At 41.7% G+C, this 17333-nt stretch overlaps 1 protein-coding gene across 2 annotated transcripts; it reads left to right on the top strand.

Moving 5' to 3' along the window:
* Positions 1–864: 864 nt before the first annotated feature.
* On the top strand, positions 865–10908 carry LOC306943212 (uncharacterized protein; the record flags this gene model as incomplete). Of its 2 annotated transcripts, XM_079529417.1 has the most annotated exons (11): positions 865–1176; positions 2879–3008; positions 4994–5107; positions 5357–5510; positions 5760–5958; positions 7420–8398; positions 8706–8871; positions 9031–9518; positions 9626–9822; positions 9942–10116; positions 10585–10908. In XM_079529417.1, the coding sequence occupies 10 exons, from the start codon at positions 865–867 to the stop codon at positions 10113–10115; spliced, it is 2913 nt and encodes a 970-aa protein (XP_079385543.1). In that variant the 3' UTR covers position 10116; positions 10585–10908. The 2 variants fall into 2 exon arrangements, with proteins under 2 accessions (XP_079385543.1, XP_079385544.1); XM_079529418.1 differs by having other exon boundaries at positions 5763–5958; positions 9942–10908.
* Between the last annotated feature and the right edge of the window lie 6425 nt (positions 10909–17333).

Below are 17333 nucleotides of genomic sequence, written 5' to 3'. Positions count from 1 at the left end.
CTTTGACATTTTGTTTTGAATGGAACATGTTGACCTCGGTTGAGTGACTGCCTTTTTGATGAACCTGTGTCCTGGCAAATTCCACATCAGTTACAGTATATAGTGTATTACTGTATCATCAAACAGGAATAATCTCAAATGGCAGCAGATTCTGTTATTACACAATTGTGTTGTAAATTGTGGTCCCAGGAATATGAAAATTGAATCTTATCCAACAGGGATCCATGACCCAATGCATATAAAATTGGGTGTCCTTGACTCCTTGCTGTTCCTGAAGAATGACTGAGGTTAAAATTATCTGTTAGTTCTGGAGGTTAAAATGATCTGTTAGTTCTGGAGGTTAAAATGATCTGTTAGTTCTGGAAGAAGAGATTGAAATTGTGTGTGTGTGTGTGTGTGTGTGTGTGTGTGTGTGTGTGTGTGTGTGTGTGTGTGTGTGTGTGTGTGTGTGTGTGTGTGTGTGTGTGTGTGTGTGTGTGTGTGTGTGTGTGTGTGTGTGTGTGTGTGTGTGTGTGTGTGTGTGTGTGTGTGTGTGTGTGTGTGTGTGTGTGTGTGTGTGTGTGTGTGTGTGTGTGTGTGTGTGTTGTACATAACACAATAATTAATTTGTTTCATACATACTGTTGGGGTCACCGAGACTATTACATGTACAAGTAAAGAAAATAAAATACAGACTGAGAAAAACACATGTTGCTAGCTGGTCAGAAGAGGGCGCTCTGAGCTGCTCAAGCAAGCAGGAGCAGTGATCAGTCCTGTCCTCTTGTCACATTCTCCTGGTTTCACTCGTTGACTTATTTTACAACGTGTGCAGTCTTCCTGTTGGCACAACAACAACATTAACTTGTTGTCGTGTTAGTTTTAAACATGGTTAAGATCTGTGTTTGTGCTGGGTGTAACAATTCCAGACTTTCTGGGCACAAAGTACATAGGTTTCCAAAGAAAGGCTGTAAACGTTTCAGATCTTGGGTGAGGTTTGTCCAGGTAAAGAGATCTAATTTTACCGCGTCGTCGGTGCAACAAAAACACTCGGTCATCTGTGGAGCCCACTTCAGAGATGAGTGCTACATGCTTTCACCAAATGCTGTGCCTTGCATCCAGTCACCTGGTCAAAGTCAAGCCTCTACTACTGGAAGTATAATATCCTCTGCAGCCGTTTACAAACTTGGTCTGTCTCGGGTAAGTGCAATCTGGGAATCGGTAAAACAAAATGTGTGGATCTAACTCCAGATGAAGCTGCGAAGAGACTATTCAATTCGTGATCTGACTCCAGTACACAGTGTCATGTGCAAAGTGGGAAAATTCGCAGGATAGGATGTGCAAAATTCTCAGGATAGGATCCGTGTATACTATGATTTATTTTTAAATCCTCTACCAGCCACTCTACCCATAAAGTTATACATTAACTCTCCTGACCCACTGCCGCCCCATATTGTCAAATAGTAATTCTTATTAGTGCGGCACGATTCTTGCTCAAATGTGAATCTCAATTTTGAGCATTGAGATCACGATTCTCACACAATTCTCATTTTTCCATGAACATATTTATAAAAAAAACAAAAAACATGAGTAACAAATGAATTGGACAGTCAACTAGTGCTGCATGATTAATCACGCTGATAACAAACTATCTTTACACCTGGGAAAAACTGAATCCATTCTCTTTGGCTCTATTAGTAATCTCAGCAAGGCAAATGGCTTCTTGGTTAGAGTGGGTGACAATGTTATCACACGTAAAGATGAAATTACCTACCTAGGTTCCATCCTGGAGGCTAATCTTTCCGGTGATAAAATGGCCACCAACGTAATCAAAAAAGTCAACCATAGAACAAGATTCCTCTACAGGATCTCCTCACTGGTCAACAAAAACACCTTGAAGACCTTAACAAGAGCCCTTGTACAGGGTTTCTTTGACTATGCATGCACCTCCTGGTACCACAGCACCTCAAAGGCCCTTAAAACCAGGCTCCAGACTTCCCAAAACAAACTGGTCAGGCTCCTACTTGATCTAGCCCCCCGAACCCACCTCACCCCTGCCCACTTCGACAGGCTGGAATGGCTTAGGGTCGACGACAGAGTACAGCAACTTGCAATGGGTCTGGTCCACAAGATTCGATACACCACCAAGATACCCATGTACCTGTCTAGATACTTCCTTAATGTTAACGAAGTCCACACCCACAACACCAGAGGGAGTGCAACGAACCATGTACAACCCAGATTCGGCACAAACAAGGGACTAAATTCTTTTCGCTCCTATGCCACCAAAATGTGGAACGCCCTACCAACTGTCATTAAGACATGCGAATCCCTTGACTCCTTCAAAACCGCTCTCAAAGGGCACCTACGGATGGCTGCAATTCGAAACTGGCCCCCGTAAAATCTGAATCCCCCCCCCCGCCCCCCCCCTTTTTCCCCTCACTGTATATATTTCTTTTCCCTTTTTACCTCCTTTTTGATGAATTCCTGTTCTGTATGGTGGACCCTGTTGGAAACAAGTGTAATGCTTAATTGGGTCGTCCACTCACAGTTAACAGCCTTTGTATTGAGTTTGTGCTTGAAATGTACTGTAATTCTGCAAACTGTTAATAAATTCTTCAATCAATCAATCAAAACGTCTTCGATTAATTGTGCAGCACTACTTCTTATACATTCTCCCATTGGGCAAACTTCTAGCAGGTAAAATAATAGTGAAATAAATCTGTTTCTCATTGTGATGGCCAGGGGACCTCCTGGAACCCCCTCAAAGACCCCTGAGGGTCCCTGAACCCCACTTTGAGAACCACTAGTGACGATAAACACCTTGAGCATTATTGTTTACAATTTTGCATGCTATCCTCCCCCCATACCCCCCCCCCCCCCCCTTTTTTTTTTACAACAGAAACTTCAAAGCCATTGTGCGACCCCTGATGTGGCAGAGCCAGAGAAGCCTATGGAGGAGGAGGAAGATCCTGTTCAGTCGTCTGAACCCTCTCTTCAGGTGTCCTCCCACGAAAATGACGTTGGAGATGGTAAGTGTTGGAAAATCTGCCGTTGAATGGGTGGCGTGTTCACTGTCTCATCGGGTCGAAAGTAAGTTGTAGGGAGGGAGACATCGAAAGTGACCCTAATAGCACCATAGTAGGGGGGGCAGCAGTGGCTCAGGGGTAGAGTGGTCGGCGGTGGGGACAGTGAGGTTACCAGTTGGATCTCGACTCCCCCATACATTTACCCATGGGTAAATGTAATGCACAATCTATGTAAAGCGTCTTGGATAAAGGTGCTATGTAAATACATAATTTACCATTTATATAGTAGTAATAGTAGTAGTCTGTTTTTTCACACCTTTGATCTCCCGACTTCATTCTAATGACAGTCTGTAGTAATCTGTAGTAGTCTGTTTGTTGGGGGGACACCTTTCCACCCTCTGAGACACACAGGATATGTGCATTGTGCATACACACTGCTATGGCAATATTGGACTGTCATATTGATCTATCATTTCAAGATGGCATGCATATCACTCACAACCACTGTTGTGGGTGTCCTTTCAGGGAGCCATACCCCACCTGTATAGACAAAGCCAGTGTGGCCCATTGTGTGACCTGTGGTGCATACGTTGGTGTGACAAACTAACAGGCATTAGTTTGACAACACTACGTCACGTCACGACTCGCTCCCCACATGCCTGGCCGGTTACAACTAACGTGTCCGGGTTAAAACTCACCTGTGGCTCCCGACATGCGTAGCAGGTTAAGACCAACCTGTGGCTTCCGACATGCGTCGTGGCAGGTTAAAACTAACCTGTGGCTTACTCAGAGGTGGACACTTAAGTAAATGTGCTTAAGTACTGTACTTAAGTACAGAATTTCTACTTAAGTACTGACTTGAGTACAACATTTGTACCACTTCTGGGCTTACTGGCTTCCTCGTTCCTGTGAGGTTAGGTTTAGGGTTGGGTTTTGGGTAGGGTGTCGGACTAATGCCTGTCGAACTGTTAGTATAGTATAGTATGTCGGACCAAACACATTCACCTGTGTGACCTAGCTAGTAGTGTAGGTGTTAAGCATGTGCGCGTGGCGTGGGGCGTCCCTGCCGCCCCGCCAAAAATAAAATCGGCAATGCAACACTGGACAAGGCACTGGTTAGCCAGGGGGTAAGACACTTCCGTTGTGTTTATTCCTGCTTAGAAATTAAAATAAAGGTGACTGACAGGGGCATATGGAGAGACTTTTCGAGGAGATGGGCTAACTGTGAGGACATGCAAGGCTGAAGCCTTGTTGGGAGACAAATATGTTTGTTGGCTTCGTTTGCATTCGTAGCGTCCATTTTGAGTCAAGGAAATGGCTTTCTGTACTATTATAATTTATGAGCAGGAATGGGGATAATTTTCCCCATGTGATGTCACTGTCAGCACCACTGATAAGCACCTTGTGCATGAACATTTTAAACTCTTTCTGAGTAGAATTTCCACTGTCAGTGTCATTTGGGGGGGGAAAGGAAAATGTGTAATTAAATGCCAACAATGTTTACTACATTGATTGATTGAAGTATTTATTAACAGTTTGCAGAATTACAGTACATTTCAAGCACAACTCAATACAACAAAAATCTGTTAACTGTGAGTGGACGACCAATAAAGCACTAGACTTGTTTACAAGAGGGTCCACCTTGTTCAATTCATCATAACATTTAGAGACATACAAATATACACTACAAAAAACAGGAAATCATCATCATAAAGGAGGTAAAAAGGGAAAAGAAAACATATACAGTGAGGGGGGAAAAAGGGTGGGTGGGGGATTCAGATTTTACGGGGCCCATTTCGAATTGCAGCCGTCCGTAGGTGCCCTTTGAGAGCGGTTTTGAAGGAGTCAAGGGATTTGCATGTCTTAATGACATAATTTATGAAGAGTAGGTTTATCCTGCAAGTTCTATTTGAAAAACAATTATGACACTTAAAAGCATGAAAGGTAGCCTATTCGTGTTCCAAACCATGATTTATATTTGTGCACAGATTGCCAGACTGACCACCAGAAATCTGATGACACACTCAAGATTGAACCTCAACTGAAGAAGTCTATTGGCACCCAGCTCTCCAAGAACACACTAGTGAATCGAAGAAGTCAAGGTTTGTCGATTGTAATATTTCTGGTAATTTATAACGGTTAGGGTTACCACTCTGTGGCCTGTTGCCCAAATATCCACGTTAACGTGTTATAATAGCCATCAAAAGCTTTCTATAGTTTGTCAGGCCCACCAAGTTTTCTTTAATCACGCATGCCCTGTTTTTTACTAAAATGGCTTATCTACAAATTCACAACGTGATGTGAGCTTGTAGATTGCCTATCTTGGCTTGGTAATATTTTTTTCTAATTAGGTTCTCAGACGTCAATTCACTGGAAAAGACCTCAACACTCAACACTCCTGAAGCCCTTTCAAGCCTCTGAAATAATACGGCTGAGTGTACTTGATGATGGAGATGTTGGAGACTCCATTGATCACAGCCCTGCTCAATCTGAATCAACACTATCGTAAGTAGGGACAAGAGACAGTGGGGGCAGTAGCATGCCACTTGGACACAGAGACAGTGGGGGCAGTAGCATGCCACTTGGACACAGGCCGGAGTCCTGATGATGATAATGGCCATTTGAATCGCACTAGTTTAATGGCCATTTAAATACAGTTATAGCTTAAGTCACTCAGTCACTTCTGATGTTGTTGACATCAATTGCTCAGTGCTTTGTGTCCCCCGTTTCTTTCTTTGTCTCCTATCCTTTGAGCAGACAAGCCTTACCCTCCATAAATGTCCCTAAATACATTGTGGATGAAGACTGTCTACTCCAACTGTTTGAAAAGTGTCCAGTGTGCTGCTCCATGTGTAAAGTCCAGAAGATGACAATAGGGACCTTCCTGACCGTTTCTCAGCACTGCACCCAATGCCACTTCATCAGAAACTGGAGGAGTCAGCGAACCAAGAAGGTATTTAACTAGCGTGACTAGGAGCATGTCATCTTTCCGGTCATTTTTAGAATGGCTAACATTAAAAAAAATAGTGTAACTAAGTGCTGTATGAGAGCAGTTTATTAAAAGGAGGAGGCAGGTGTTTGCGATGCAAACGTGATTGTTTTAATGAGCCAATGTTTTGACCCGGAAGTCTGATGATTAATTTATTCACACACAACATGCTTGTTGTGTATGAATACATACTGTAACTGTTTGTCCATAGTACATAGTTGTGTTTTCTTCCTGTTGAAGCTGATGATCCTGTGCTGGACCTATATCTGATTTAGTTACAGTTCCAAGTGGAACACATTAACTCTTGTTTAACCCATTAAGACCTGAGTCCGATTCTATAAATGCCTTCTAAATCAGTAGTTCTCGATTTTTTTTATTGGCGTGCTGTGAGCTTTTATATCTGCTATTTTTGGCCAACACAAAAAATACAAATGACCCGTTTTTTTAAAATGGGTTAAACATTCTATCATTTGGCTCTGCGCGCTGTCGCACACCAAATATGGATCTAACACGTGACGTCACACTGCAAAACGATGGGAGCTTTGATTTGGATGATTCCCTGGCTCAGGGGTCGCCACAGCGGATCATCTGCTTCCTCTGTAAACTCCAGCCACCTGCATGACCTCTTTCACTGCATCCATAAACAACCTCTTTGGTCTTCATCTTCAGCATTCTTCTCCCAATCCGTCCTCTGGACATGCCCAAACAATCTCAACCTCGCCTCTCTCGATTTATTCCCAAACCTTCCTTGGCTGATCCTCTTATGTAGTCATTTCCGATCTTGTTCCTCCTTTTCACTCCTAATGAGAATCATAGCATCCTCAATTCTTTCACCTCCAGCTCCGCCTCACATGTTTTCGTCAGTGCCATCGTTTCCAAGCCATACAACATGCTATGTCAATAGTATTAATATACAAACATACAGTATACATACATACACCCAATCATATATTTACACACACGATATCCCCTCTACCCACAACAGCAATGAATGAAGTTATATATTATATGCAGTCATTGTTATATCGACTTGTATTAATCATATGAATGATTTGGTCAGTGCACAAAAGTAAGGCAGGAAGAGGCTGGTAAAGTGAAAGACGGCCCCTTGATTTTCGACCACAAGACATTTTATAATGGATACTGTGGTGACTTGAACTTCAGGTCAAGAAAGGACAATACTCTTTATCTTTGTTTCTTTATCTCAAGATTTGCAGAACATAGGATTCATCAACATGGCTACATATCTGCTGTCAAAAGAGGAAGTGAACACTTTTGCCTACATGTGACCATAGGAAAACTGTGCCTGCCAACAGATCTACTGATGGACTAATAATGTGGCATGACCATTTATTATTACAATGGAGAAGAGCACACTGTGCACGCACCCGATAGAATCATTTAAATTCCATCTATCTTTTACAGACAGTGCCCTCGGATTACCCTCGCAGCTGCACCAATGGTCCAGAGAGTTCTGCTGCTGCTGCCATTTCTGAAATGATTGGTTTTAGTGATGAAAATTACTCCTCGGATGAAGGATCTATTGAGGTGGATGAGAAGAAACACAATTCAGATTGTGATTCCGTGGAGCACCACAATATAGACGGCAAGCTTGCAGACAGTGATTCTGATGAAGATGCAGACAGTGAGTCTGACGCAGATGCAGACAGTGAGTTTGATGCAGATGAAGAACATGAGAATCTCCGCCAGCTCTGTCCTGAATGCGGAAAGTTTTTCCTCAGTCAGAGAAAGAGGGCTCACATATGTCAAACCAAAAGGCCATATTCTTGTAACATGTGTGGCAAGAGATATAAATCTGAGGGTAGACTGAAATTTCACAACAAGATCCATGAGGATGGCTACAAGCATTCGTGCACATACTGCTTCTCAACCTTCAGAACTAGGCATGACAGACTTTTACATGAGCAGAACCATCCACCTGCAGCAAAGCCCTATCAATGTCCTGACTGTCCAGAGGTGTTTGCCAAGATGCGGGAGCGCCGTGACCACCTGGTGAGTCACAGGGGACCCAAAATACATATTTGCCTAGTATGCAACACAGAGTTTTCAAGTGACCACAAACTGCAGTGGCATGTAGCTGTGCACACAAAAGCAAAGCAGTTTGTATGTGAGGTGTGCCAGCACTCATTCACTGAGTCAAGCCACCTCAAATCCCACATGTGTGTCCACACAGAAGAGAAACCCTATCAGTGTCAGCACTGTGACAAGTCCTTTAATCACAATGTTCGCTTGAAGAGTCACATCCAGCGTTATCATGGAGAAGTCCCTGACCCAGGGGAGAAAGTTCAAATGGAGAAGACAAGTAGGAGTGAGTCTGAAGCAAAAAAAGACGAGACAAATGAAATGGAGAGCAGTGCTGTTGATGCTGAGAAGGCTGAGCAAAGTAAGGACACATGGGCCCGATTCACAGTAGTTTACATATTTTGAACGTACCGGCATTTACGAAAATTCCTACTTTTAAGTGTCTGATTCATCCATCAATATGGGAGAAAAGCTTTCTTATGTCATTAGGTAAAAAACAAGTAGTTTATAAACTGCACTAATAACAAAAACAATATCAATGGCCAACATTTGTCAAATATAAAATCAAATGCAATCAAGTAATCAACATAAATTAAAATGCAAACAAAAATCCAGTAATCATGACCTGCTTGTTCAAAGTGCTAAATTGTGTCAATCCTGATTGTTAGATCATTCTGCCAACCGAGCCATGAGAAGAGAGCGTGTCTTCAGGGACCGCACAAACATGTTTGAGGAAAGCGACGAATGGCTACAATGCCAATTCCGTTTACCGAGGCACAGTCTGGTCGAGCTCTGCATTGCACTGGAGCCACAGCTGACCAGACAAACAAACAGGTTCAAATAAACATGTTTTGAATTTAATGTTTTCAATTTGATTATTTTGGCCTTTTTATGCCATGCAGCAGAGCAGTTTGAGAATTGTTTCAAATGTAAGGTGCATTGCATATAACATTGAAGCCTATTTAGTATTATTAATTAGTATTATCATTACAGGTCTCATGCCATCCCCGCACACGTGCAGGTTTTGTGTAGTCTGAGTTTCCTCGCCACCGGGACGTTCCAGAGGGAGATAGCCGACAGGTCCTACATGTCCCAGCCATCCCTCAGCCGCACGCTTCCAAACGTGCTGAATGGCATCATCGGCCTGGCACCACAATACATACAATTTCCATATACTGCTGAACAACAGCGAGAAATAAAACAGAACTTTTTTAACATGGCTGGCTTTCCTGACACAATCGGAGCAATAGGTTGTACGCATGTGCGCCTCAAAGCTCCATCTCCCAATCCATCTGCATATTTGAACTGCAAAGGGTATCATTCAATCAAAGTGCAAATCATGTGTGATGCCGACATGAACATAATTAATGCCGATACCCGCTGGGGGGGTGCCAGACACAACTCGTTCATTCTACAAAAGAGCAGTGTGGGCATGCGTCTTGCACAGGAGGCTGACGGTGCTGGATGTGCATGGCTCATTGGTAAGTGTTTTGCCAAATGCTTATTTTGTGCTTTTTCCCCCCTCACTTGGCTACATGGAAATTCAATTCACAGCATTGTATGGCTAACTATTAGCCTATCTCTATAGGTGATAAAGGCTATGCCTTAAGTACCTGGCTGATGACACCCCTGCACACGCCCCAGACCCAACAGGAGCAGGCCTATAATGACAGCCATGTCCACACACACGCAATTGTGGAGCGCACTATCGGGGTGCTGAAAGGCCGCTGGCTGTGCCTGGACACGGACAAGGAAGGAGGAAAGCTCCTTTATAATGCCGATAAGGTATGAAATGTATAGTATAACCTCCACATTATTGGACCAAGACCTGAAGACGGTATGCCTATGCTATAACAGTACATGTTTTGTGCAGTCTATTAATTTGCTCCCATCTACAATTACAGGTAGGTAAGATAACCATGGCCTGCTGTGTTCTACATAACATTGCGAATCGGCATGGGGTACCCCTTCCAGCAGCAATGCCCCCACCAATAGACATGCCACTGGACCCACCTATTGAAGCTGAGGACAACAAGCCAGCACTGGCACTGCGCCAGCAGCTAATCGCTCGTTTTTGAAGTAAGAATTATTATTCATTAAAAACATTTACTGAGAGCCCTTGACATCTCCACTGCAGTTGCAATCCCACACCACCACCTGAAACCACCTCCACCCGCTGAGGTGCAGTTGCGGCCGCTGTAGGCCCACTGCGCACGCCAGCTCCTGGGTGGGCAGCAGTGGCAGGCAAGAGAGCAGACGCAGAGGTTATCAACTGGTGGTGGAGGAGGAGCAGCAGACCCCGTGGAGCGCTGGGAGATGTCCGGATTCATCATGGCATACACTTGTCATCTACACATTGTGACTTACACACTGCTTTGTGTATTGCAAGTTAGTTGAGAGGAATTACACATTAGTTTAGTAACATGTGGGCGTAAACAAGCTTAGTGAATCGGGACAGAGGAAGGAGAGGATGTAGAGGAAAGCAAAAGTAGAAACCTGTCTTTCCTGTAAATCGTTTTTCTTTTCTTTTTTCAACGTGGAATCCAGGAATACAAGAACACTGGGAGGACACTAATATACGGTAACTACAATGCCACTGAGAGGGTTAAGGAGGTCCCATATTGAAGAATGTCTATTTTGATCAGAGTTTCACTGTTATGTCTATAACTATCTACCTTGCATACTGTGTAAATCGGAAGGAATTTAACAGACCTTATTGAACCAAATAACAGACCTTATTGGACACATATTTTTCTGGTTTTGTCCTTGCTTTCCTACTCCCTGCCTCCATTTTCTTTCTTTGTGACAATAAAACTGATTCTGATTCTGAACCATTGTAATTAGAAGAGTTGAGAGAATAAATAAATCGTATTACCGTTCCTCCAGAAATGATTTGACTCCAGGTTAAAATGATTTGTTATAATTTATATATTTTTTATTTCAACTCTTTCAGAACAAACTAATCTCTGTCAGTCTACATTTGCTTTTGCGTATCTGCTTTTTATTATGGAGAACCGTCCAAATCGACTTCACATTTTAGGCCAGTCAATCTAAGGTTTGAACCAATTTTTTTTTAATTGTTAATGAAGTAATTAGTGGATCATGATGAATTCAGGGGTTGAAAGTTGGGGTACCATTAACCACCTATACAATTTGTGCCAGGAGCTACATTTGCATGCAAAGGAAATTGACGTCCATCGCCCTCAAATGACATAGTTAAAGGCAGATTGACATACATAATATTGACCATTGTCTTGTGACTGCCCTTTTGATGTCCCTGGCCTGTGATATAGCTGGCAGCGGTGGCCGAACGGATTGCGGAGCGGTCTTGATACCGGAAGGTCGCCAGTTCGAATCAGCGGTCCGACACTTAAAATTACCACCGCTGAAGTGCCCTTGAGCAAGGCATTGAACCACTACCATGAAATGTTTTATGAGCAGGGCCTGGCTGGAAACAAGTTCTTGAGCTTAGCCCAGATACCCTGGGTAAATATGCTTTTTGCTTTTTGCTTGTGTGTCGGTGAATGGAAGGCTGCGGGGAAAGTGCTCTGAATATTTTCTACTGAATCTTGAACAACACATAGGGGTAACTGTTGGTGTAAGAATTAGATTATTTTTAATTATTATTTCATTTCATACAGGTTTTAAGTAAGTGCTCCAAGCGAAACAGAAGGTGGCGGTATAATGCAAAATATGAAGCCAATGCTAGAAAATACCAAAAAGAAGAATATTGTTTCCTGATCTACTGTAGACCGCATGCAAAGTTAACCATCCATAAGAGACCTCCGTGAAGTGTTAGTGTTATATCAAAATGAAAAATACAAAGCAAATGCATTGTTGAAGCCGGCGACGTCCATTATATCTACTGTAGCTCTGCAGTGAGTGCTAAATTTGTCTGTCTGCGGGATAGTTTTTTTTGTCCATTACAATAATTATTAAAAAAGAAAAAAGGTGAGTAATAGGCTATTATTACAATTATTTTAAGGGCTACGTTTTTATTTTTGCCATTTAGCTCAGCCAGGTAACGTTAAAGTGGGATATTTTTGTCACTACGACTCGAGTAACAGGTTCTAACAACCATTCATCGTAGGCTACTAGAAATAGTTATTGAAATGTAGTGGAGTAAAAGCCATGTTTAAAAAATGAAATGGGCCTACTATAGCCTACAGATATTCAAATTATTACAGTAGCCTATAAAACTCAAGAGAACTAAGTCCTTTAATTATAGGCTAGGCTACTGTAGAGTTTAGGAGTCGGAGTCGGGTCAGATGCGCAAGCCGCTACATCTTTGTATGGTAATTTGTATTGATTACCATACTAAATGGTTTTTGAATACCGTTTCAGTAATTATGAGCTATAGCAGTGATTTGATTTGCACATACAGCTGTGTACCAACTACCAAGCTGTCGGAGAAAATACATCCAAACTTACGCCAGTAAAACTATGCCTATTAAACCCTATTACCCTAAACTTATTTCTAACATTCTCAGTAAAAAACAAACAAATACAAGAATGAATTGAAGAATATACAAGAAGAAGCACCCCACCGATCGGTTGGCGTGAGGTCGGTGGGTAAACCTTTAAAGTATAATGACAGATAAACGACAATTCTTTATCTTCACGCCAGCTGGGGAGAAGTGAGAACCGAAATCATTGGGACCATAGGGCACGAAGATACAAAGGCCTAGGGCACATGTACCGATTCATAATTGGGGCATATAAGATTTAAGTCATTGGGAATTGTAAACAAATCCACAAACGATTCAATCTTAATAATTCCAAATTATCCATCAATGACATAATTATTTTTTAAAGTCTTTGTTTCGTGGTCCTTCAAACAAGGTGTATTAAAGGTTTTAACAGAAAAATCGATCCACTCCATGCCAGGTGTTTATCTCTCTGGTTCTAAAGCTTCTTCAGATGCAATGGACAAATGCCTTATTTTAGCCAGCAGATGGCATTTTGTCTGTCAATCATCGCCCCTAGCTGCTTCGACACACTTGCGTTCCAGTTCCACACCACCACAGGGAGTGCAGTGCCGTTGTCGACCCAACACAGTTAGTGCCCGGTGTCGAGTCCGTCGGATAGCCGGTTGTCCAGAACCAGCACAAAAGCCTCTGCCTGGGCTCTGGACCTGATCACCCCTATATCTCCATATATGGGGCTGGTCACAAAACTTCATATAGGTATCAGGTATGGTCGCCCAAAATCCATCTCATCCTCGCTTTTTTCCGCCGACCTCACACCGACTGCTCGGTGCGGCGGTTCTTGCATTCTTTATTTTGTTTTACTGAGAATAAGGTTAGAAATACGTTTAGGGTTAGGCATAGTTTTACTGGGGTTACGTTTAGGAATAGGGTTAGACGGATGGATGGAACGGGTACTCTGACACGGGTACAGGGTATTGCCGACTTGGTGCTCTACAGCCGGGCACCGGTCTAGTTGAGCCTAATTATTCAAAAAACCTCAGACCACAGAAAATCTTCTGTTTTTTGGGGTGCAATTGAGGTCAGAAAACCTTTCAAAAATAATAAAATTACATTTTTTATTCTGGATACCAGAATGAAAATTTAGGCATTTGGCAGACGCTCTTAATACAGAGCGATTTACAGTAAACAAGAACAAAAATCATTGGTAATACACCATATACATAAAATCATCATCATGAATCATACTTAAGCTAAGAACCTAACAGTGGAATATCATAATGAAACTATGCATATATAGTGCAAATATTAATTTGGGTTCCAATAAGTCTAATTCAATAATTGTATTGCATTTTTGTCCTACAACACCCATTTCTGTCATTTCAGCCAGCTACTGAGTCAACCGCACAGGTGTCAGCTGAAGGAGCTCAGCAGTTATGGGGCGCAGTCCATATCGACGCTGCGTTTTTGGTTGTGAAATCTTCAACACTCTTTTCCACTTTCCTCCTAAGGAAACTAAACCATGGTTGAGAAGAAAATGGCTGGACTTTACTCATTTTGATGAAAGGATAATTTCTACTAACTCAAGGTTATGTGACACTAGGCATTTTATAGATGAATGTTCACGGCAGGACTGGCAAACTTTCTTCTTCTGTCAGAAAACTCCATCCCTTCATTATACACTGTTGGCGAGTCTGATGTGAAAGTAAGTAATTAAATGTTTCAGTAGCCAATCTAGTTTCAGTGGTTATTAAATATGGAATAATTTGTCCTTTTGCAGGTTTTTAGCCAGCTACCAGAGATGTTCTGACTGAAAATGATTGCTAGCCATGTGATGGGGTCTTTAAATTTGTCACCTCTTCAAAAGCAAGCTAGACCCCTAATTCTGCCCACTGACTGTATAACCAGCTGGATTGCCAAAATGTTTGTCTCTTGCGACATGTAAAGATAGAAAAGGAAGATAGAAAAGCTCTTGCCACCGTGTGCGACACAGTACTTTATGAATGCTATTGATCTAAGTATTAGGATACAGTGGTAACACGAATAGTTATTCGTCTTTAAATTGCCACCATAGCCTATATTTTTTCACAACCCCGGAGGATAAATATCACCACCTCCAAACACATTATAAACGGCTCTTTATTAAACTGAAAATTCATTTTTTTGGTTTTTCCAATCTAAAACCAGATGTGTAACTGAACTCAAACTATCACTATCATAAATATCACCACCTCCAAACACATTATAAACGGCTCTTTATTAAACTGAAAATTCATTTTTTTGGTTTTTCCAATCTAAAACCAGATGTGTAACCGAACTTGAACAAGCAAAATTGGAAGTGATGACAAACAAATGAGCAGACAAAATAGCAACACTATAAAAATTAAGCTGATAAATGGTACTCCTTTGTTTAGTTATTACCTTTTTTCCCCCCGACGAAAATGAAAGCCTGGGTATCGAGGCTAGTTTTCACCTAAAAATACCACTTCTTGTCTTCAAAAATAAAAACCCTTCATTCTTCAGTCTTGTTACGATTCTATATTAAAATTTGCACCATTGCTCTTATCTACACCAAACATGGCACAATACCTCCTCTGGTTAGCTGGATATTACAATTTGTTCTTATGATAGTATGTTTTTTCACATACTAGGAACATAGATTGCCAGACTGACCCCCCACGGAAGAAATCTGTTGGCACGCAGAATAAGAAGACTTACTTTAGAAGTGAAGGTTTGTGAAAAAATAAAATCACACCGGTGTGAAGTGAGGGGCGGTCTTATCATCATACATCATCTCATTCCGGCCAATCACAATTTGCGTCCTCACTTTTGTCTTCAATGTTTATGTTTACACACTTTTGTCTTCAATGTTTGTGTTTACACAAGCACTCAAAACTGGACATAGGAGGGGCTAGCGCCCCTCAAAAAATAATATTTCTGGTAATTAGCAAGTAGCAAGTGTGTATTCTAACTTATTTATATGGTCTATTGCTCAGAATATCCATTCTTTTAATGTGTCATTTTGGTAGCTATGTGTATTTTAGCCGTCTGAAGCTTTTATAGTTTGGTATAACTCATCTTCTTTAACCAGGCTATGTTTTCTAATTAGCTACTCAGACAAGTCTGTGTTCTGAGAGTGTTGGCGTTGGTCCACCAGTTGACTGGAAAAGATCACCTTCACTCCTCACATCAACATACCCAGAGTCCTTTCAACCCTCTAAAAAATGCAGGCTGACCCTAGATGATGATGATGAATGTGACGGAGACTCCATTGAGGTCAAACTATCGTAAGTCAGCTCCAATGCATAACAGTAATGGCCAGTGAATAGCATTACTGCACTAGTGTAGTATTATATTATAATAGTACTAATACAGTATAACAGTCACTTTTGATGTCATATTGATGACATAATTTGTTTAGTGTTTCATGTCCTCTTTCTCTCACGCAGAAAGTGGAGGAGTCAGCAAATAGAGAAGGTATTTAAATGGCTAGCTGTGTGTTATGTCCTGATATGAATTAAACTTGAAAATTGTTGTAAATGAATCTGCAAACTAACTAAAACTATATCACCTACCAATATCTACCCACTAGGAATGCATAATATATTTTATTCTCATAAACAATACTCTTAAAATAAAATAAATGTATCTTTGTATTTTGATCATGCTGAACATAATCAGATTTTTCTTTATTAATTTTTCAAGTCACATATGAGTCAAAAATAGCATACAAAAATTGCCTATTCTATTTCTATAACCACTTTGCTTTCAGTAGCTCATCAAAGTTGCAACTTTACTCATCGATGGTCAATCACTCTCAAGTACTGTAGGTCTGCCAAGTGGTCTAACATATTTTTCAATCTCCTTGGTCAGAGCAAACAAATCATTTTAATTGTATGTTCTCTAATTGTATTTACTGAAATAATAACGTGTAATAATTTGTAAACCCTCTCAGGGACTCCTGGACCCCACGTTACAGGACAGCCAGACTAATGGATTCTACCTTTGCCTTCCTCTACATCTACCTCTGACCTTACAGGATTGGGCCCCACCTTTTTCCTTGCTTCTCTGCCCTGCTGGGTCAAAATCTGAGTCACTGTCATGCTCTTGCTCCTCTTCTGCTGAGTCACTGTTGCCCTGACCTTCCTCATTCTCATCTCTGATGCATATCTGTCTCTTCAATTGGTTCATATCATCTGAGGTGATCACTGCCTTTTTCTTTGGCCTTCCTCTAGGTCTGCCTGTGGACCTTCTTCTTTTTTTCACCTTCACCACCATTCCCAGCGTTGCACAATGTGTCCTTACTTCGCTCAACCTCCTCAGCATCAACAGCACTGCTCTCCATTTCTTGAGTCTCATCGTTTTCTGCCTCAGACTCATTCCTACTTGTCTTCTCTAGCAGAACTTTCTCCCCTGGGTCAGGGACTTGTCCATGATAACGTGCCTAATAGTCTCTGTACCCAACTCACGAAGTATAACAAACATTGTGATTAAAGGACTTGTCACAGTGGTGACACTGATAGGGTTTCTCTCCTGTGTGGACACGCATGTGGGATTTGAGGTGGCATGACTGGGTGAATGAGCGCTGGCACACCTCACATACAAACTGCTTTACCTTTGTGTGCACAGCTACATGCCTTTCCAGTGTATGATTATTTGAAAACTCCATGTTGCATATGAGACAAATATGTATTTTGGGGCTGTGACTCAACAGGTGTTCACGCCGTTCTTGGATCTTGGCAAACACCTCTGGACAGTCAGGACATTGATAGGGCTTCTCTGCATAGGAATGGCTGTTCTCATGGACAGGTTTGTCTGACCTTGTTCTGAAGATTGAGCAGCAGTACTTGCACATATGCTTGTAGCCGT

This window comes from Electrona antarctica (genome assembly GCF_951216825.1).
Source record: "Electrona antarctica genome assembly, chromosome: 19".
Classification (NCBI taxonomy): Eukaryota; Metazoa; Chordata; class Actinopteri; order Myctophiformes; family Myctophidae; genus Electrona; species Electrona antarctica.
This window is presented reverse-complemented; position numbering and strand designations above follow the sequence as displayed.